Source organism: Bufo bufo, chromosome 1 (assembly GCF_905171765.1).
Source record: "Bufo bufo chromosome 1, aBufBuf1.1, whole genome shotgun sequence".
Taxonomy (NCBI): Eukaryota; Metazoa; Chordata; class Amphibia; order Anura; family Bufonidae; genus Bufo; species Bufo bufo.
In genome coordinates, this window is record NC_053389.1 from 298,017,312 (window position 1) to 298,039,608 (window position 22,297).

The 22,297-nt window shown below is 43.9% G+C and overlaps 1 protein-coding gene across 3 annotated transcripts in view; it reads left to right on the forward strand.

Moving 5' to 3' along the window:
• RNF130 (ring finger protein 130) overlaps positions 1-22,297 on the forward strand; it is a 259,424-nt gene that overhangs the window by 148,080 nt on the left and 89,047 nt on the right. For all 3 annotated transcript variants that reach the window (XM_040440821.1, XM_040440813.1, XM_040440828.1), the window contains exon 4: positions 10,746-10,817. In XM_040440821.1, coding sequence (XP_040296755.1) covers positions 10,746-10,817 — 72 coding nt within the window. The remainder of the gene's footprint in view (positions 1-10,745; positions 10,818-22,297) is intronic.

Here is a 22,297-nt window from a genome sequence, read left to right on the forward strand (position 1 = left end):
AGCGAGAGAGACTCTACATAACTGCTGCTCACTCTTGCTAAGACATGACCCCCTTCTATAAACTCAGGATTTCCCAATAGGGTATATGAAAACTAAATTTCTAAAACAGGCAACACCTTTAAGACCTACATGGCTTTAAAATGTGCAGCCTTCCTTTTATCTAGCCATTTGGGTCTTTGTTATTACAGTACTGTGAGTATGGATACATGCGATTTATACATGAATATATACTTTTCATACTCATATATTATTAATTTTCAGTCAGTGCCATTTCCCCATGGTGCCTATAGTCACAGGCCTAATATGCCTAAAAGTGAAGCTGGCCATGATTGTAGATTCTTCTTGCGATTTTTCGGATCAGTTATTCCAAGAGAGTCCAACTGTTATGTGTACTGGCATAAATTGTACCTTAATATTCAGACAGACATATAGATTTTATATTATATATCCTATTTGGTTTCCACCCTCTTTATGTTGTGGCTTTCATTTAGAATGAATATTGCAATACTCTGCTGGATCTGTCATATGACTGAGACCACTGGCTCCCCACAAACCCAGTTGACTTTTAATGGAGCCCGTTAGGTTCGGGTTTGATGTATTTTGCGTTCATGGGAAAAATAATGCTGCACACGACACAGTTTTTCCTATCAGAATCTGAGAGTAATTCACCAGTCTAGATGTGAACAGTCTAGATCTTCGATTTAACAGTGAAGCAGCTTGGTCCACAACATCCATTGTTTTTAATGAGTTTTCAGATCCTCATATGCTGAGAGCCATATAGCTTAGAGCCATATATTACGATACTTTACTGTAATAACAGCCAGCTGTATTCTCATTTATTTTTAGCATTTTAATATCAATTTTATTCATTCAGAATAAGAGCGTTTTGAGAATACTCAGCAGTATATAAAGAGGAATTTCAAGCTGATATTGTGTTTCTAGAAGGGCACACAAATCTACGTCTCATTGTGCGCCGCTCGCTTTCCCCTCCAGGAATGAAGCCTCTCTATCTGCCAAGTTTTGCTTATTAGCAGCATCCGTTGCAGAATAGCTGTGCAAATAAGCAAATCCTAAATCAAACCAAATTCCTCTGTTTTCAAATGCTGAATCAATGTTGTTTTTTTTTTTTACTTTTCAATGAGCAAATTTAGCTTCCTGAAGTATTTATAATCTTACCGAACATTTTTTATATGAATTTTTAAATTGTCCACAGCCCCTTAAATCATCAGATCGGCGTGGTTGCCAGGAGATTGACTCCTGCCAATCTGATAATGATTACCTGTCCTGAGGATAGGTCAACAATATCTGTAGCCCAGACAACCCATTTAAGATCGGATCACCCCTTTCCCACATATGCTGTTTTTGTCTGCGTTTTAGGTGCACTATATATATTTTTTTTTGTCAAAAAGGGCCATGTTTTCAATAGGGTTTATAACTGGAGGACTGACAGTTTCCCTTCCTGCTTGATCTGCTGCTAGCTTTGGCTCAAGCTGCACGTGGGATTCTAGAATTATTCAGGTTGATCAACGCATGAGTTCCTCGTCAAAAGGAGTGAATAGGGGCACTGTTTGCAGGAACCCCCCCCCCCCCCCCCCCCCCCCCCCCCATCCATTAACAATTGGCAAAAATTGATTTTAGCAATTTGAAAACTGTTCCAAGGTGCACATCAGCATGGTTTTTGGTTGCATCTAGGAAGCCTGCTGTCTGCTATGTGCGACTTAAAGGGGTTGTTCATAATTTAGATATTGAATGCCTATATTCCGGGTTTAGGGCTTCAGTATCAGGTAGGGCAGAGCCAGACAGCCTGTGTTACCTCGTAACTTCTGCCATTCACTTCAGTAGGCGCAGTGTTGCTGTTACCAAGCCTGTGTTACCTCGTAACTTCTGCCATTCACTTCAGTAGGGGCAGTGTTGCTGTTACCAGCTCCATCCACTACACAATGAACAGGGTTTGTAGTTCCAGAGCTACAAGGTAACAGCTGATCCTGAGGATTGGTCATCAATATAAAATCCTGGGCAACAAAATCCTGTGTTCACATCATGTTTCTGATGTACTGACCTACACCCTATTTGTCCATAAGGTTTCCTTATCCTAACAGAGGGTAAAGCAATGTCCTTATGGCTTCTGTGTAGCTACTTAAAGCGGTTGTCTGGGTTCAGAGCTGAACCCGGACATCCCTCCATTTTCACCCAGGCAGACCCCCTGACTTGAGCATCGGGGCAGTTCACGCTCCGATGCTCTCCTTTGCCCTGCGCTAAATTGTGCAGGGCAAAGGCATTTTCAGGAGTTCCGGTTACGAACCAGGCTCTCCATGGGGCTGCCAGGAAGCCCAGTGACGTCACCGGCACTGATGGGGCAGGCTTTAGCGCTGCCCTAGCCAGTAAAACGGCTAGGGAAGCTCTAAAGCACGCCCATCAGAGCCGGTGACGTCACCGAAAACACTGCCGAGAGGATGCTTCCGCCCGGCAGTGTGTGATTGTAAACATGAACTGCTCCGATGCTCAAGTCAGGGGGGCTGCTGGGGTGAAATTATGGGTATGTCCGGGTTCAGCTCTGAACCCGGACAACCCCTTTAATACGTCTCCGTTGTATAATTTTTTTTTTAACTCCGTTAATTTATATATTTATTTCTTTAAATTTACAACAAAACTGTATGGGTGTCTTATCCTGCTGTATGGTATCTGTATAACTTACTTCTTACTCAAAGTGTTTCTGTCACTCAAATTTTCAACTGGCTGACATTAGCGATGTGCTAATGTCAGCTGCACCTAACTATGCTATTCTTGTGATTATCCATGCCCCCGTTACTGCAGAATTCTTACTTTTATATTATGCAAATTAGCCTCTAGGAGCCCTGGAGGGGGTTGCTTCTGCTCCTAGAGGCTCCGTTCTCCCACCTCATTACACGCCCTCCAAGTCTTGATTGACAGGGCCAGGCAGCGGTGAGGGAGGGACGCTCATCGGCTGCCAACTTCCTCACCGCGCCTGCGCCAAATACTGAACAGCGCGAGATTTCCCCAGGGGCGGCAGGAGGATGCGAACGATGCCTGGCCCTGTCAATCAAGACTTGGAGGGCGTGTAATGAGGTAAGAGAACGGAGCCTCTAGGAGCAGAAGCAAACCCCCCCCCCCCCCCCTAAAAGTAAGAATTCTGCCGTAACGGGGGCATGAATACTCACAAGAATAGCATAGTTAGGTGCAGCTGACATTAGCACATCGCTAATGTCAGCCAGTTTAATAGTGAAAATTCTAGTGACAGAAACCCTTTAAAGTGAGACTTAAATACTTAAATACTGATGACCTATCCTCTGGAGCATTAATATCGGAGCAGTGGGGTCTGGGACCACCGCCGATCATCTGTTTTAGAAGGCATCGGTACTCACAGTAGCACCACAGCCTTTTCTCAACTTTCCCTAGGCCAAGTGATGACACATTCATCCGTCACGTGGTCTAGGTGCACCTCAGCCCCATAGAAGTGAATGGGGCTGATATGCAATACCAAGCACAGCTGCTATACTATGTACTTGGTGAGTAAGGCCCCCTGCACACGAACGTGTGCTTCCCGTTGCCGTATTGCGGACCGCATTTGCAGATGCGCAATACACGGGTGCCGTTCCGTAGGGGTTTCCGTGGGGTTTCGCCCCGTACTTTCGTTCCGCAAAAATATAGAAGATGTCCTATCTTTTTGCGAAACGGCCGGATCGCAGACCCATTCAAGTGAATGGGTCCGCGATCCGCTGCGGCTGGCCCACGGACTGTGTTCCTGCATTGTGGCCCGCACGGGGTGCACATGTTCGTGTGCAGGGGGCCTAAAGAGAAGGCTGCAGTGCTCACGTGAGCGCTGGTGCCTTCTCAAACAGCTGATCGGTGGGGTTCCCGGGTGTCCTGCACATATCCCTGAGCTGTTAGTGTCCCACATATCACTACAAGGGGTCATCAACTGTCATATGTGATAGCTGCCCAGATCATCACACCAGCAGTGAGTCACTCTACAGCAATGGCAAGATTGAAGCGCTCACCATGAGGCCTCTATACTCAATCATCTGATCCCAAACAGAACCTGGATTTGTCACTAAGGACGATACAGTTACAGCCCATAAGAGGTTTCTCGTTCATGACACCACTGCAAATAAAGGCAATGGTGGCTTGCAACAGTGGCAGGAAATGTAGTTGGCACTGTGACACCAAATTTCCTTCTGCTAAGCACCTGGAAATGGTCCAGACAGATACAGAGGTGTGTAATGAGGGTGCCACCTGTGTTTGGATGGTAGAAAACAAAACTCTGGGAGTTTCTTGTGCTTGTTGCCAGATCAAACAATCCTCTGTACTGGCGGTCTTTTTGGACTGCCTGGTGCTTGTTCACTGTGTGTAATCATTTAACCGCTCCCTCGAACATCTAACAGCTAGGTCAAAACAGCCTAGATGGTGGGCAGTCCGTTGGATCGACCATCCTTCTTCTCCCAGTTCAATGATGTGCCCCCTTTCAAAGTCTTTCAACTGGACAAAATGTCTTCTAGTGCGTTGTAGAGGCATGTCTAGCAGTCAACAATCTCTCACCAAAAAGGTACACTGCCCAAAAGTGGCCCTAAAGAGCCTTTTTTATAGGGCAGCCGGGGAAGTACTTTTATGCCCTCTTATGGCAAGACTCAGTGTCTAATCGGACCACATCTGTAATCATTTACATATCTGCCTGAGACGTAACCTCATGCCTCATATGTATGGTAGGGGCCCTGCCACCTAGCTAGGAACTTACTGTCCCTCACTGGTTGTAATACAGCTGGTTTAATGTACGACATACAACCGTGCCTGAATAATGCAGAAACCAAAAATATCGGCGTTCACGCCAGCCTCACTGCTCTTGCCCGCATCCTCCATCAATTGTGGGGTTTCGCTCTGGTAGATGGGGTAAGCAGGTGCAATACAGAGGCAAAATACAAGTTCTTAACTAAAAATGTCAGTGTTTATTCACACGAGGCAATTGCACAAAACAGCACGTAACTTTGCAGTCTTGGTGTTAATTCACACACAATGGAAAGTTCACATAACGTAAGTCACCTTGCTGGCAGTTCTGCCTCCAGTAGTCCCCAGCACGCTGTTTCCCCAGCGTTCAGCTGTTAGCCCTCCAGCACGGCACAAAGCCTCAGATCCCAAAAACAGAGACATCTCTGCTGAGCCCAGCTGCCTATTTAAGGACAGCCAGGTGCTGCCAAAATCCGGACCGGTACTTAAACTCTGGTCCGGTATTTGACCTCAACTGGCTGGAACCCAACCCAGCTGCACATATTGGTAGGAAAATACCTGCCTTGCCAGACACAACCCCTCACTTTGTCAGAATATATATATGTACATACACCCTATGTATATCAATCAGCTATATCATGAACTGTAGAATTTTCCTCTTTGGAACATACTGAAGAGGCATATCTCAAAAGAACAGCAGGGATGATCAGTGGTTTAATGTAGAGCGCCAAGGTTTGCAACAAAGCAAGCTAGCTTATCCATAAAAAAAAAAAAATATTAAATACATGTCGCGCATTAGACAAGTTGCTGTGTGAGAAACGACCTTTCTTTTTTCCCTGACTATTTTCTAAAGGTCAGGCGAAACTTGATGAAATTTTTATGTGGTGAAAAAGCTTCAGCAGATGAATGTTTAATGAGAAGGTGGCAGAACTCAAGAATCTCTGTTTGAAATGCTCAGATGTTGTAAAGGAGAAGATGCAGCTATTAGCTAGCAGGAGAAAAAAGCAGTCCATTTGGTAAATTTAAATTTCAGATTTCTTTTTTTTGTACCCTTATTCAGTTTTAGAAAGTAAAAATGTTGGATAAAACACGACAGGAATTGAGATGTTAATGCCTTTTAGTATGATGTCATCTACAATGGTACATGGTGGAATGGGAGTGTGTTGCTATTCTATATTTGTAAAAGCTTTTCAGAAATCTCTACTTGGAAAACATAAACCCTAGATATAAAAAAAGAAACTATTTTCTTTTAGCCTAGTCTTTTGGGTATTACTTATGAAATCTACCGTAAAAGTGAAGGATTTGTTTTTGACATCCAACCAGGTTGCTGTATCTTTCTTAATGGGAATGTACAGATGTAGCAAACTCCAACTTGGCAAAGGAAGCATTGTTATCTTGGCATGTCTGTTTTAGCAGCCAGTTGCATTCCCCATGTGATAACAATTGTGGAGAACCCATTCTTATGACTGTGTAATGTGCCATTCTTTTATTACTGAATTAATTACTAGCAGTTTGGAATGAAGTTCCTCATGGGCGTTACCAGTTGGGTGTGTCACTGCACAGTTTGACACTATCCAAACATTGCTGCCAATAACAGACGAGTAAAACCCATCTGGGCCTTCATTGACAATGTATTATATGTAGGTTTGTTTAAAGGTGTTTTCCAGGTCCCTGATATTGTTAACCTTTCCTCAGGATAGTTCATTAATATCTGATCAGTGAGGGTCCGACACCCTGCACCCCTACTGATCAGCTGAACAGTAAGCACAGCTCCATTCAAAGTGTAGTGGCCGTGCTGGAATAAAGCGAATGGGAGCTGAGCTGCAGTAACCCGGCACAGCCACTACACTTTGAACGGAGCTGTTCTCTGCAGAGAACTGCTGATCGGTGAGGGTGCAGGGTGTCAGGCCCTCACCACTTGCATATTAAAGGGTTTCTGTCACCAGATTTAACCCTATTAAACTAGCTGAACATTAGCGATGTGCTAATGTCACCTGAACCTAACTAGTCTATTCCTACTTTTAACTTTTATAATATGCTATTTAGCCTCTAGGAGCAGGGGGGCATTGCCCCTAGTGCTAGAGGCTCCTTTCTCCCACCCCTGGCCACGCCCTGCTACACTAGATTAACAGGGCCAGGCAGCGTTGGTCTCCTACTGCCGACCCTGTCTGCCATGTAAGTCTCGCGCCTGCGCCGTCTCGTTCAGTATTCGGCGCAGTCGCAGTGAGTGAAGGGCGCTCGCCGGCTGCCGGCTTCCTCACTGCGCCTGCGTGAATTCTGAATGGCGTGAGATTTCCCCAGAGCACAGGGCCGGCAGTTGGAGGTGAAGGCTGCCTGGCCCTGTCAATCTAGTGTAGCAGGGCGTGGCCAGAGGTGGGAGAACGGAGCCTCTAGGAGCAGGAACAACGCTAATTAGCATATTATACAAGTTTTATATTTCTGGCGTAACTGGGGCATAGATAAAAGTAGGAACAGGCTAGTTTATGTTCAGCTGACATTAGCACATCGCTAATGTCAGCTAGTTTAAAAGGGTTAATTCTGGTGACAGAAACCCTTTAATGACCGATCCTGGAAAACCCCTTTAATCATGGGATTCATGAATTATTCTGATTGTTTATTGATTTGGCTTAATTGATGATACTTAGTTCGCAATTGTTGCACCAGCATAGCACTGATACCAAATGGACCAATGGAAAGTTTTTTTTTGTAGGGCCTTTTTTTTTTTTTTCTACGTTTGCAAACATACCTCACCGCTTTCATGATCATATCCACGCCAGCATTTTGAAATTAACTTGGAGGTGGCAAGTTTGTGGTGTTATGCCTCATTCAGACGTCGGTGATTTCCATCAGTGATTGTGAGCCACGATCGGGAGTGGATCCTACACACACATAAGGGTCTGCACCTGTTCTGGGTTTAGAGCCGCACCTGGTTTTGGTTCACAATCACAGACCAAAACACTGAGGTGTGAATGAGGCTTTATACTGTGAAAGGTCTAAAGTGAATGGATTTGTGTCGCAGTTATTTCCGTCCTCCTACTTCTGGTGCTATTGCTATCCACCAGCCCATGCATATTTTGGGGTACTGATATGATGTCAACTTTTGAAATCTCTATACTTTAGTTGTGTGTATGTATACAGTTATGTCGTGTTTGCTTTTATATTGACAATAGTTAAAGCGGTTTTCCAATATATTTTTACTGATGCCTTATCAAACAGCTGATTGGCTGGGGTTCCCCGATGCTGGACCTCCACCGATCAGATACTGATGACCTATCCGGAAGATAGGTCATAAGTAAAAACTCTTGGAAACCCCTTTAGTTACAATTTTGTAGGACGTATCTACCTCTTTTATTTATTATTTATTTTACCCACTTATATAGCGCTGACGTATGCCACAGCACTTTACAGACATTATCATCACTCACTGTCCCCAATGGCGCTCACAATTTGATGCACCCATAAAATATTTCACCTTTACATGTACCTAGTGTAATCCTATACATGCAGTAGTATCTTGTCCTTAAGCTCTTCCATATGCATTGTACAAAATCAATGAAAAAACAGTAGATGGGGGTTCTGAGTGCTATTCCCGCAGGACCTCCCTCTGGTAATATCAATATCAGACACCAAGTATCTTCCAAGTCACATATCAATATAAAATAAGCTGGTTCCTTTCCAGAAAGGATTGGTTGCTGCTGTAAGGCTGAAAACTGAGCCTTTCCTTCCTTCCTTCCTTGTATTTAGACTTCTGAATCATTGTTGGTGCCTGGCAAGGAGCCTTTTCTTAACCTTCATGTATTTTTCTGTTGTCGCTTGCAAACTTTTACCTATATTGTAGCATTGCTTACCTTTGGACACTGCAAATTTTATATATATATATATATATATATATATATATGCACACTGTCTATATATCCTCATCAAGCCAATTTTGACACTTGATCTGTATAATAACATATAGTGAATTTTAAATTACAGTAAATTTAATGATATTTGCAATACTTGCAATTCGATTGTGTATGCTCAAAAATGTAGGACTCACGATTAAGGCTACTTTCACTCTCGCGCTATGTGCGGATCCGTCATGGACGGATCTATTCAGATAATACAACCGTCTGCATCCATTCAGAATGAATCAGTTTGTATTATCTGTAACATAGCTAAGACGGATACGTTTTGAACACCATTGAAAGTCAATTGAGGACGGATCCGTTTTCTATTGTGCCAGATTGTGTCAGAGAAAACTGATCCGTCCCCATTGACTTACATTGTACTGCCGTCAGGAGTCTGGTCCTGTTTACCAGCTTGCCAGTTGGAAAAAGCGAACTAAATACCACTAGTGGGTGCTCACTGTAGGCAATTATTCATTGAAGACAGGCGGAAAAGACCAAACCAGTCAGAGTCGCAAGAGAACGGTCAAGAGAGAAAGGTCAAGAGAAGCCAGCAGTAGTCCATGCAGTGCAGATTTTTTTCTTAATTTTTTATTTTCATTTTTTTACATCATTCTGAGGCTTTTGAAAATAATTTAAATTCAGCTGAGCCCGTCCTTTAACAAATTACTATGTGCTTTATTCGTAAGATAGGAGAAAGCAGTGGCATATAGTCTGTTTTTGTATTCCAGTGTAGGAAAAAAGATAAATGTAAGAGAACCAGAAGCACTATTCCAGCATATGACTGACGCCAGAGGCGCCCAATGGTCCTCATTGGCAATAATGGGGTCCGTCAGCTTTTTGTCCGAATCTATAAAGGAGGCTCCAAATGGAACCTCTAACGCAAATGTGAACCTAGCCTTGAAAAGTTCTTCCCATGTTATGCATATATGACCTATCCTCATTATACACCATAAATGCTTTCTGTAAATTCCTTAGACTTTGTGCATGACCACCTCTCCATAGACCCATAGCCATAGCCCACACATGTGAGGCATTTTGGTATACCCCAAGGGAATAGTCCTTTTATTATTGCAAGAGATGACCAGATTTGTACAGTGAAGTCCATGCAATCTCAGTGTCCTATTATCTCCAGAAGTTTAACTATTTCAAGGGTTAATTGGGCTCAGTCAGAGGCCATTTTCCTGAATATAGATGAGACCTTTATTTCAGGGCTTATGGCAGCAAACAGAATGCAGCCGACCTTCATTAACTTTGATGGGACACATCAGTGTTTGACCTTTCTACACAGTATGGAGGCTTTCATTTACAAGCTCATTTTGAAGCCGGACCAGACATTGATCTTTCTGATTCTTTAAAACTGTATGGCTTCTCTTCTTTTTTTTCTTTTTTTTTTCAAAGCGGTCGGAAAGAATAACTTTGTTCAGCCACCCCCTTGTGCTTGAATGTCAGACAGATCTGAAGCACATCTTTGTTATCTTTGGTGGGCCTTAGGTTTTACCATCTGGTCATATCATAATAATAGGTGAGTAAGGTCTGAATTAGGAAGGCTACTCACACGCTAGGTAAAAAAAAATCCATGCAGAATTGAGGGTGTAACGTGGAAGTCAAAATCCACAGCATACCCCAGCTGAAGGTCCTGGACAAGGTAGGCAGTGGAAGGTGGCCGCCTGGTTTGTCAGGCGGAGGGATGCTGTTTCAATAATATCTGTTGAGGTGTTGGATCTCTCTGGTCAGTGATGAGCCTTGTCTGCCTGTGCTCAGCACTGTACTGCAATATACATTGAATTTGCTCGAGGGTGGCGCCTGGTACAGGCATCAGAACGGGGTTGTTCTATGCAGAGGTAGTGGAAGACTGAAAAATTAGCACTTCCCCCATCAGACCGATGGAAGCATTCATGAATATTGGGGTCTGGAACAGGGGTCCCCTGTCTAAAATGGTCATAATAAAAAGAATTGCTGATTTCGTTGGACTTGCATCTAATGGACGTTTGTTACTGGCTAAGGTTTGATATTTTTTCTATGATTAGTGATGATGGATTTGTTGCTTTGATTTTTTGTTGATAGCAGAAATGCACCAATGATGTGTGTCTGTCTCTCTTAATGTTTTCACAGAGACGGCTTGGAGATGCAGCAAAGAAAGCCATCGGGAAACTTACGACAAGAACGGTCAGAAAAGGAGATAAGGTATCCGCTTTCATAAGCAAAATGTCTGGTTATGTCCACATGTGATGACTGTGAACTTAACATGCATATTAGGTGTTTGTTAGTTCATTTCTACTGGCTCCTTCAGGATTGCGTGTGTAGAAATGTCTTCTGCTAGAAAAAAAAAACAGGGTTGGCTGTCATTTCATGTTCATGTTTCATGTAATTTCATATTCTCTACTTAAAAAGCTATGTTCACATTTCATTTGGACTTGTTAAAGTCCAAATGAAATGTATATGACCTATCCTCCAAATATGCAAAATTACCGTGGAGCCCCAGTTATGGGTCTTCAACACAGTGAAAGCCAGATATCTCTCAAAGGAAGGAAAACCAAGCAAAGGGCTGTCCCCATTACAGAGATCACCAGGCCATATTAAGTGGCCCCTGTGTCTAGCTCTTTTACAAGGGGGGAACACCTAAGCCAGTTACCCTTCCACAGACAGCTGTTTCGGGGTGTTGCCCCTCATCAGTGTGGAGTAGGATTCTGGCTCCAAATGGGTCATCAGTATATGAATGGTGGGGGTCCAACACCCTGCCCCCTTGACGATCAGCTATTTGAGGCTTCGGCACTCGATGAGCTCTGCTACCTCCTCTCAGCTAACCAAGCACAGCGCTTTAGATGGTGTAGTGTCTGTGCTTGGACTTGCAGCTCAAGCCCATTCGCTTGAGTGGTGCTGAGCTCCAACTAGGCCATGTGATTGAAGAACATGATGTTACTGGCCTAGGAGAGGCCACAGCATTGCTTGGAAAGCTGTGGCCTTCTTCATACAGCTGATTGGCAAGGGGGCAAGAGTCAGATCCCCATCAGACAGATATTGAGGACCTATCATGAGGATATGTCATCAATATATGATTCCAGGAAAACCCATTTAACTACAAAAAGTCCTGATACATGCCACAACCCCTCCCCTTTTACCCTATTAGGGCAAAAGCAATTCATGTTCTGGCAGACTCAGTTGATTGTGAATAAACGCCATATGCAATCAGCTGTAATGTCCTATGACGACTGTAGGCCAAATCTGGGAACTTTGGATCTTTCAGTACTGTATGCATATACTGTACCGCTATGTAATAATCTTCAGGATGGACCATTTTATAATTCTCTAGAAAGCACCTTAAATCTCAGTTTATTTAATAGCACGCTCTCTTGCAGTCTTTGCTATTTTTAAAGCAATTTCAGTGAAATCCGAGCATGGCCTACTTGATTTCTACCCTGCTAATAAGCAGATTGGTCATAGACACCACGCAGCAGTATACTATGTCACCGGTTTAAATGTAATATTTATGTACAAGACCCACAGACAATTCAACACTAGTAAACAGCAGAAAACCATACCGGCTTAACCCCTCACACCAAAGGTATGATTTGTATGCATCCCAGAGCTCTCCTTTGTCCTTCTATACAAATGCTGTTCTGGGAACCACCAGCCTTTTTCCCAGGAAGAAGACCTGCCCACAGTACATGGTCTCTCCGGCTGCATTCCTTTTCCGTAGAGGAATCTGGAGGCATTTAGTTTGTACATTGCTCATAAAAAGGGCAGTCCAAGTGAAGATCTGCGTTCTATTATCGTCTGTGATGTAATACTGGTCTCGGACCTGCATGTTAATAGTGGGAACTCCGGCTGTCAGAATTAAAGGAACAATAAGGGGCTCATTTATCAAAAAGAAATACACCTAAATTAGGCATACTCTGGCGCAGATTGCGGCGCAAAGGTCCTTTGTGCTGAAATCAGCGACGTCTCACGCCCGGTCTAAAACGGTGATCGTGGTGGGGAAGGGGACAGGCCGGTTTTAGGCAAAGAAAATGGTCTAAATGTAAGACAGGAAGGAAGTTGGCTTACATTTAGATTGGCGCTAGATGCGCCGATGTTATGTAGAAGCCGGCACCTCATCATAACTTCGGCGGATCCACCGTAGGGGTTAAGAACAGCGTCTTAATAAATGACCCCCTAAATCTTCAAATGACTATTCCCTTAAATCGTTGGTGAACTACTGAAGATGGTTGGTTTGGTCTGAATTTGAAGATGGGAGTGGGGGAAGATTTCTGCTGCAACAAGCTGCAGCCGCAGACAGTGCAGTCTAAGCGTCATCTGCTCTTCCAAATGTTTTACTATCCACCAGCACTGAACGGGAGAGAAAATGGATGTCTAGACTCTTGCATTGCATGTCTATTGCGCTTTTTCCTTTTCTCTGTTTCCGTTGTGATTTGGAACAGAGCAAGGTAAATCTCAGGAGTTCTGGAGTTCTTTCAGAGCACTTAGGGTCCATTCACACGTCCGTTGTTTCTTTCCTGATCTGTTCCGTTTTTTGCGGAACAGATCTGGACCAGATCTGGACCCATTCATTTTCAATGGGTCCTGAAAAAAAATCAGACATTGAGCTGTCCGATTTTTTTCAGGACCCATTGAAAATGAATGGGTTCAGATCTGGTCCAGATCTGTTCCGCAAAAAACTGAACAGATCAGGAAAGAAACAACGGACGTGTGAATGGACCCTTAAAGGGGTTGGGGGGGGGGTGTGGAGATGGTAAACACCTCTCCTGGGCACAGAGGTTGGTTGACAGTGCCATGGTTCTCATGCATAATCACTACCGGTTCCAAAATCTCGCTCCTGCACTGAGCGGTCTAAGTTTGGTGTGGTACAGAAAATAAATGCAAGGGCTGTTGTGTGCATACGCTGAACTTAGAACATTCTGCACAGGCATGAGATCTCAGAGCCAGCAGGGATGACGTACCGTAGTAGAAGCCTGGCAATCAACAGTTTATCTGGATTTTCAGCACACATTTTCAAAAGAAAGCTATGTTTGGTGAATCATAGAAAATACTTTTAAGCACCTTCATCCAGAGGTCACCATAACGCCTGCACAAGCGTCATAGACGCTTGTTGTACATGCACTACTATGCTTTGAAAAAGGTCTGAGGAGCACTAACTAACACACATCAAGCTTTCCCTACACAATGTGAATAGCAAGGCCAGCACAGCAATACTATCTGATGCCCAAAGCATCTGATTAAAGAGCTCTGTACTCACAGAAGTCAGTGAGTAGAGAGCTTTGTTATGACAGGGGAAGGCTGCTGATTGGCCACTTTCAGCGCGATGCTGTTTGATGCTATACCCTTCTGATGCCACTGTGGAGGGGGACGCTCGTATTCGTGGCTGGGTAAGAAGCCTCTCGTAGTGTTAAAGGGGTTATCCGACCCCTGAAATAGCGGCACTGTTATGGAAGCACTGTGTATGGTTCCGTTATGGTGGCACTGTAATGGAAGCACTGTGTATGGTTCCGTTATGGTGGCACTGTGTATGGTTCCGTTATGGTGGCACTGTAATGGAAACACTGTTTAGCTCAGTTATGGTGGCACTGTTATGGAAGCACTGTGTATGGTTCTGTTATGGGGCACTGTTATGCAAGCACTGTGTATGGTTCAGTTATGGTGGCACTGTAATGGAAACACTGTTTAGCTCAGTTATGGTGGCACTGTTATGCAAGCACTGTGTATGGTTCAGTTATGGTGGCACTGTAATGGAAACACTGTTTAGCTCAGTTATGGTGGCACTGTTATGGAAGCACTGTGTATGGTTCTGTTATGGTGGCACTGTTATGGTGGCACTGTGTATGGTTCAGTTATGGTGGCACTGTAATGGAAACACTGTTTAGCTCAGTTATGGTGGCACTGTTATGGAAGCACTGTGTATGGTTCTGTTATGGTGGCACTGTAATGGAAACACTGTTTAGCTCTGTTATGGTGGCACTGTTATGGAAGCTCTGTGTATGGCCCTGTTATGGAAGCACTGTATAGCTCTGTTATGGCGGCACTGTTATGGAAGCACTGTTATGGAAGCACTGTTATGGAAGCTCTGTGTATGGCACTGTTTAGCTCTGTTATGGCGGCACGGTTATGGAAACTTTATAGCTCTGGTATGGCGGCACTGTTATGGAAGCTCTGTATAGCTCTGTTATGGTGGCACTGTTATGGAAGCTCTGTATAGCTCTGTTATGGTGGCACTGTTATGGAAGCTCTGTGTATGGAACTGTTATGGCGGCACTGTTATAGAAACACTGTTTAGCTGTGTTATGGTGGCACTGTTATGGAATCTCTGTGTATGGCCCTGTTGTGGAAGCTTTCTGTATGGCACTGTTATGGAAGAACTGTATAGCTCTGTTATGGCGGCACTGTTATGGAAGTTTTGTGTATGGCACTGTTATAAAAGCACTGTTTAGCTCTGTTATGGTGGCACTGTTATGGAAACACTGTATAGCTCTGTTATGGCGGCACTGTTATGGAAGCTCTGTGTATGGCCCTGTTATAAAGGCACTGTTATGGAAACTCTATAGCTCTGTTATGGCGGCATGGTTATGGAAGCTCTGTATAGCTCTGTTATGGTGGCACTGTTATGGAAGCTCTGTATAGCTCTGTTATGGAAGCTCTGTATAGCTCTGTTATGGAAGCTCTGTATAGCTCTGTTATGGTAGCAGTGTTATGGAAGCTCTGTATAGCTCTGTTATGGTGGCACTGTTATGGAAGCTCTGCTATGGTGGCACTGTTATGGAAGCTCTGTATATCTCTGTTATGGTGGCACTGTTATGGAAGCTCTGTATAGCTCTGTTATGGTGGCACTGTTATGGAAGCTCTGTATAGCTCTGTTATGGTGGCACTGTTATGGAAGCTCTGTATAGCTCTGTTATGGTGGCACTGTTATGGAAGCTCTGCTATGGTGGCACTGTTTTGGAAGCTCTGTATAGCTCTGCTATGGTGGCACTGTTATGGAGCTCTGTATAGCTCTGTTATGGTGGCACTGTTATGGAAGCTCTGCTATGGTGGCACTGTTATGGAAGCTCTGTATATCTCTGTTATGGTGGCACTGTTATGGAAGCTCTGTATAGCTCTGTTATGGTGGCACTGTTATGGAAGCTCTGTATAGCTCTGTTATGGTGGCACTGTTATGGAAGCTCTGTATAGCTCTGTTATGGTGGCACTGTTATGGAAGCTCTGCTATGGTGGCACTGTTTTGGAAGCTCTGTATAGCTCTGCTATGGTGGCACTGTTATGGAGCTCTGTATAGCTCTGTTATGGTGGCACTGTTATGGAAGCTCTGTATATCTCTGTTATGTGGCACTGTTATGGAAGCTCTGTATATCTCTGTTATGGTGGCACTGTTATGGAAGCTCTGTATAGCTCTGTTATGGTGGCACTGTTATGGAAGCTCTGTATAGCTCTGTTATGGTGGCACATTTATGGAAGCTCTGTATAGCTCTGTTATGGCGGCACTGTTATGGAAGCTCTGTATAGCTCTGTTATGGAAGCTCTGTTATGGTGGCACTGTTATGGAAGCTCTGTATAGCTCTGTTATGGCGGCACTGTTATGGAAGCTCTGTATAGCTCTGTTATGGTGGCACTGTTATGGTGGCACTGTTATGGAAGCTCTGTTATGGTGGCACTGTTATGGAAGCTCTGTATAGCTCTGTTATGGTGGCACTGTTATGAAAGCTCTGTATAGCTGTTATGGTGGCACTGTTATGGAAGCTCTGTATATCTCTGTTATGGTGGCACTGTTATGGAAGCTCTGTATAGCTCTGTTATGGAAGCTCTGTATAGCTCTGTTATGGTGGCACTGTTATGGAAGCTCGGTATAGCTCTGTTATGGTGGCACTGTTATGGAAGCTCTGTATAGCTCTGTTATGGTGGCACGTTTATGGAAGCTCTGTATATCTCTGTTATGGTGGCACTGTTATGGAAGCTCGGTATAGCTCTGTTTTGGTGGCACTGTTATGGAAGCTCTGTATAGCTCTGTTTTGGTGGCACGTTTATGGAAGCTCTGTATATCTCTGTTATGGTGGCACTGTTATGGAAGCTCTGTTTAGCTCTGTTATGGCGGCACTGTTATGGAAGCTCTGTATAGCTCTGTTATGGCGGCACGTTTATGGAAGCTCTGTATATCTCTGTTATGGTGGCACTGTTATGGAAGCTCTGTGTATGGTTCTGTTATGGTGGCACTGTTATGCAAGCACTGTGTATGGTTCAGTTATGGTGGCACTGTAATGGAAACACTGTTTAGCTCAGTTATGGTGGCACTGTTATGGAAGCACTGTGTATGGTTCAGTTATGGTGGCACTGTAATGGAAACACTGTTTAGCTCAGTTATGGTGGCACTGTTATGGAAGCACTGTGTATGGTTCTGTTATGGTGGCACTGTAATGGAAACACTGTTTAGCTCAGTTATGGTGGCACTGTTATGGAAGCTCTGTGTATGGCCCTGTTATGGAAGCACTGTATAGCTCTGTTATGGCGGCACTGTTATGGAAGCACTGTTATGGAAGCTCTGTGTATGGCACTGTTATGAAAGCACTGTTTAGCTCTGTTATGGCGGCACGGTTATGGAAACTTTATAGCTCTGGTATGGCGGCACTGTTATGGAAGCTCTGTATAGCTCTGTTATGGTGGCACTGTTATGGAAGCTCTGTATAGCTCTGTTATGGCGGCACGGTTATGGAAGCTCTGTTATGGTGGCACTGTTATGGAAGCTCTGTGTATGGAACTGTTATGAAAGCACTGTTTAGGTCTGTTATGACGGCACTGTTATGGAAACACTGTTTAGCTGTGTTATGGTGGCACTGTTATGGAATCTCTGTGTATGGCCCTGTTGTGGAAGCTTTCTGTATGGCACTGTTATGGAAGAACTGTATAGCTCTGTTATGGCGGCACTGTTATGGAAGTTTTGTGTATGGCACTGTTATAAAAGCACTGTTTAGCTCTGTTATGGTGGCACTGTTATGGAAACACTGTATAGCTCTGTTATGGCGGCACTGTTATGGAAGCTCTGTGTATGGCCCTGTTATAAAGGCACTGTTATGGAAACTCTATAGCTCTGTTATGGCGGCATGGTTATGGAAGCTCTGTATAGCTCTGTTATGGTGGCACTGTTATGGAAGCTCTGTATAGCTCTGTTATGGAAGCTCTGTATAGCTCTGTTATGGTAGCAGTGTTATGGAAGCTCTGTATAGCTCTGTTATGGTGGCACTGTTATGGAAGCTCTGCTATGGTGGCACTGTTATGGAAGCTCTGTATATCTCTGTTATGGTGGCACTGTTATGGAAGCTCTGTATAGCTCTGTTATGGTGGCACTGTTATGGAAGCTCTGTATAGCTCTGTTATGGTGGCACTGTTATGGAAGCTCTGTATAGCTCTGTTATGGTGGCACTGTTATGGAAGCTCTGTATAGCTCTGTTATGGTGGCACTGTTATGGAAGCTCTGTATAGCTCTGTTATGGTGGCACTGTTATGGAAGCTCTGCTATGGTGGCACTGTTTTGGAAGCTCTGTATAGCTCTGCTATGGTGGCACTGTTATGGAGCTCTGTATAGCTTTGTTATGGTGGCACTGTTATGGAAGCTCTGTATATCTCTGTTATGTGGCACTGTTATGGAAGCTCTGTATATCTCTGTTATGGTGGCACTGTTATGGAAGCTCTGTATAGCTCTGTTATGGCGGCACTGTTATGGAAGCTCTGTATAGCTCTGTTATGGTGGCACTGTTATGGAAGCTCTGTTATGGTGGCACTGTTATGGAAGCTCTGTATAGCTCTGTTATGGCGGCACTGTTATGGAAGCTCTGTATAGCTCTGTTATGGTGGCACTGTTATGGTGGCACTGTTATGAAAGCTCTGTTATGGTGGCACTGTTATGGAAGCTCTGTATAGCTCTGTTATGGTGGCACTGTTATGAAAGCTCTGTATAGCTGTTATGGTGGCACTGTTATGGAAGCTCTGTATATCTCTGTTATGGTGGCACTGTTATGGAAGCTCTGTATAGCTCTGTTATGGAAGCTCGGTATAGCTCTGTTATGGTGGCACTGTTATGGAAGCTCTGTATAGCTCTGTTATGGCGGCACTGTTATGGAAGCTCTGTATAGCTCTGTTTTGGTGGCACTGTTATGGAAGCTCGGTATAGCTCTGTTTTGGTGGCACTGTTATGGAAGCTCTGTATAGCTCTGTTATGGTGGCACGTTTATGGAAGCTCTGTATATCTCTGTTATGGTGGCACTGTTATGGAAGCTCTGTATAGCTCTGTTATGGCGGCACTGTTATGGAAGCTCTGTATAGCTCTGTTATGGCGGCACGTTTATGGAAGCTCTGTATATCTCTGTTATGGTGGCACTGTTATGGAAGCTCGGTATAGCTCTGTTATGGTGGCACTGTTATGGAAGCTCTGTATAGCTCTGTTATGGTGGCACTGTTATGGAAGCTCTGTATAGCTCCTGTTATGGTGGCACTGTTATGGAAGCTCTGTATAGCTCTGTTATGGTGGCACTGTTATGGAAGCTCTGTATAGCTCTGTTATGGTGGCACTGTTATGGAAGCTCTGTATAGCTCTGTTATGGTGGCACTGTTATGGAAGCTCTGCTATGGTGGCACTGTTTTGGAAGCTCTGTATAGCTCTTCTATGGTGGCACTGTTATGGAGCTCTGTATAGCTCTGTTATGGTGGCACTGTTATGGAAGCTCTGTATATCTCTGTTATGTGGCACTGTTATGGAAGCTCTGTATATCTCTGTTATGGTGGCACTGTTATGGAAGCTCTGTATAGCTCTGTTATGGCGGCACTGTTATGGAAGCTCTGTATAGCTCTGTTATGGTGGCACTGTTATGGAAGCTCTGTTATGGTGGCACTGTTATGGAAGCTCTGTATAGCTCTGTTATGGCGGCACTGTTATGGAAGCTCTGTATAGCTCTGTTATGGTGGCACTGTTATGGTGGCACTGTTATGAAAGCTCTGTTATGGTGGCACTGTTATGGAAGCTCTGTATAGCTCTGTTATGGTGGCACTGTTATGAAAGCTCTGTATAGCTGTTATGGTGGCACTGTTATGGAAGCTCTGTATATCTCTGTTATGGTGGCACTGTTATGGAAGCTCTGTATAGCTCTGTTATGGAAGCTCGGTATAGCTCTGTTATGGTGGCACTGTTATGGAAGCTCTGTATAGCTCTGTTATGGTGGCACTGTTATGGAAGCTCTGTATAGCTCTGTTATGGTGGCACTGTTATGGAAGCTCGGTATAGCTCTGTTTTGGTGGCACTGTTATGGAAGCTCTGTATAGCTCTGTTATGGTGGCACGTTTATGGAAGCTCTGTATATCTCTGTTATGGTGGCACTGTTATGGAAGCTCTGTATAGCTCTGTTATGGCGGCACTGTTATGGAAGCTCTGTATAGCTCTGTTATGGCGGCACGTTTATGGAAGCTCTGTATATCTCTGTTATGGTGGCACTGTTATGGAAGCTCGGTATAGCTCTGTTATGGTGGCACTGTTATGGAAGCTCTGTATAGCTCTGTTATGGAAGCTCTGTATAGCTCTGTTATGGTGGCACTGTTATGGAAGCTCTATATAGCTCTGTTATGGTGGCACTGTTATGGAAGCTCTGTATAGCTCTGTTATGGTGGCACTGTTATGGAAGCTCTGTATAGCTCTGTTATGGTGGCACTGTTATGGAAGCTCTGTATAGCTCTGTTATGGTGGCACTGTTATGGAAGCTCTGTATATCTCTGTTATGGTGGCACTGTTATGGAAGCTCTGTATAGCTCTGTTATGGTGGCACTGTTATGGAAGCTCTGTATAGCTCTGTTATGACGGCACTGTTGTGGAGGCAGTGTATATGGCTCTTTTGTGGCAGCAGTGGTCTTATGTTTAGTATAGGATGTCGGATAAATGTAAAGTTGTTTACTTCTTTTATTTATGCATAGGATACAGTTATAGAGTAGACTAGCAATTGCTTCCCTAGTTCCCTATATGAATAGCAACCTCTTAACATTATGTAGACCTACATATTCGATATGTGAATTGCTGCAACTGTCATACTGCTCCTCGGCTAAGAATACTCCCCAAAAACTGTCTACTGTCGCACTTGCGGCAGAGGAATCCGGCAGGCAGTTCCGTCGCCGGAACTGCCTGCCGGATCCGTCAAAACGTATGCCAACTGATGGCATTTGTAAGACTGATCAGGATCCTGATCCGTCTTACAAATGCATTGAAATGCCGGATCCGTCTTTCCGGTGTCATCCGGAAAAACGGATCCAGCATTTATTTTTTTTTTCCAAATTTTTTGCTGTCTGCGCATGTGCAGACCGGAAGGACGGATCCGGCATTGCGGTATTTTGGCACTAATACATTCCTATGGAAAAAAATGCCGGATCGGGCAAGTGTTCCGGATTTTTGGCCGGAGATAAAACCGTAGCATGCTGCGGTATTATCACCGTCCTGAAAAGTCAAAACTACTGAACTGAAGATATCCTGATCCATCCTGAACGGATTACTCTCCATTCAGAATGCATTAGGATAAAACTGATCAATTCTTTTCCAGTATTGAGCCTCTAGGACAGAACTCTATGCCGGGGGGAAAAAACGCTAGTGTGAAAGTACCCTAAGAGGAGTATTTTTACTCTTCCGGAAAAAATGTAGTGTGACCTATGACTTCATCACATTTCTTAGGTGATGCAGAACTATTAGGTAGGAGCAGTCCTCTTTTTTATTTTTGCATATAACATGCTATAAAGTCCAGAAATGCACCGCTCAGAGCTATCAGAACCTCCCTGTACTTGTTAGTGTCTTTATTTTTGGCAAGTCTATATATAGGAAGTTCTTCCCAAAAGACATGGAGAACAGCGCGCTCAAGATTTTAAGTCCCAGGGGGAGGAATTAACCTTTTCATTTAATTTGTCTCTCTAACTCACTGACAGAAGTTCATGAGTTATGGAAATATGGGGGGAGATTTATCAAACTGGTGTAAAGTAGAACTGGCTTGGTTGATATGGGCAACTAATCCAGTTATACTTAATGCAGTTTGATAAATCTCCCCCATGGTGGCAATGAGAGTTTGGTTTCATGATGCTGCTCAATTGAGCTTTCGAATAGCACAGGTTGAGCGATACTCAGAACTCCCACTAGTTGTCATCTGATACAAACGTGCTGTATGTTAATTACAGGGCATCATATGAGTCCAGGACGGTAGACCCTCAGTCAGGCTGGAGCTCACAGCTTTATAGGTCACCTTGATGCAGTGAGTTCAGATCAGCTGACCTACAGTAAATGTGGCCTTCACCAGGACTGCATTTCCCAAACTGCACAAACTGGACAAAAACATTTCAAGTATTTATTTATTTTTTCATTTTGAGGTTTAATACTCTTTAGATTAGTTGGTGTTATTTCCCTGTGTCATCCTTATCAGGTGTGTCAGGGAACGGGTTTCTAGAGATTTTAAAAGGCAATTTAGAACATTTGCCAAGGCAAGTATCTGTAGATAAGCTTGTCAGTCATTTTCAGGTACAGTCATTGGCAATACTTGGAATGTTCTTCATGTTAAATAACACATATGCACCCTATCAACAGAGGCCACGCCACAAAGATAATATGAAGAGGTCCTTCAAAAGTGCGGGATCAAATGCTATCGCTGCTACTACCTCTACTAGATATTAGT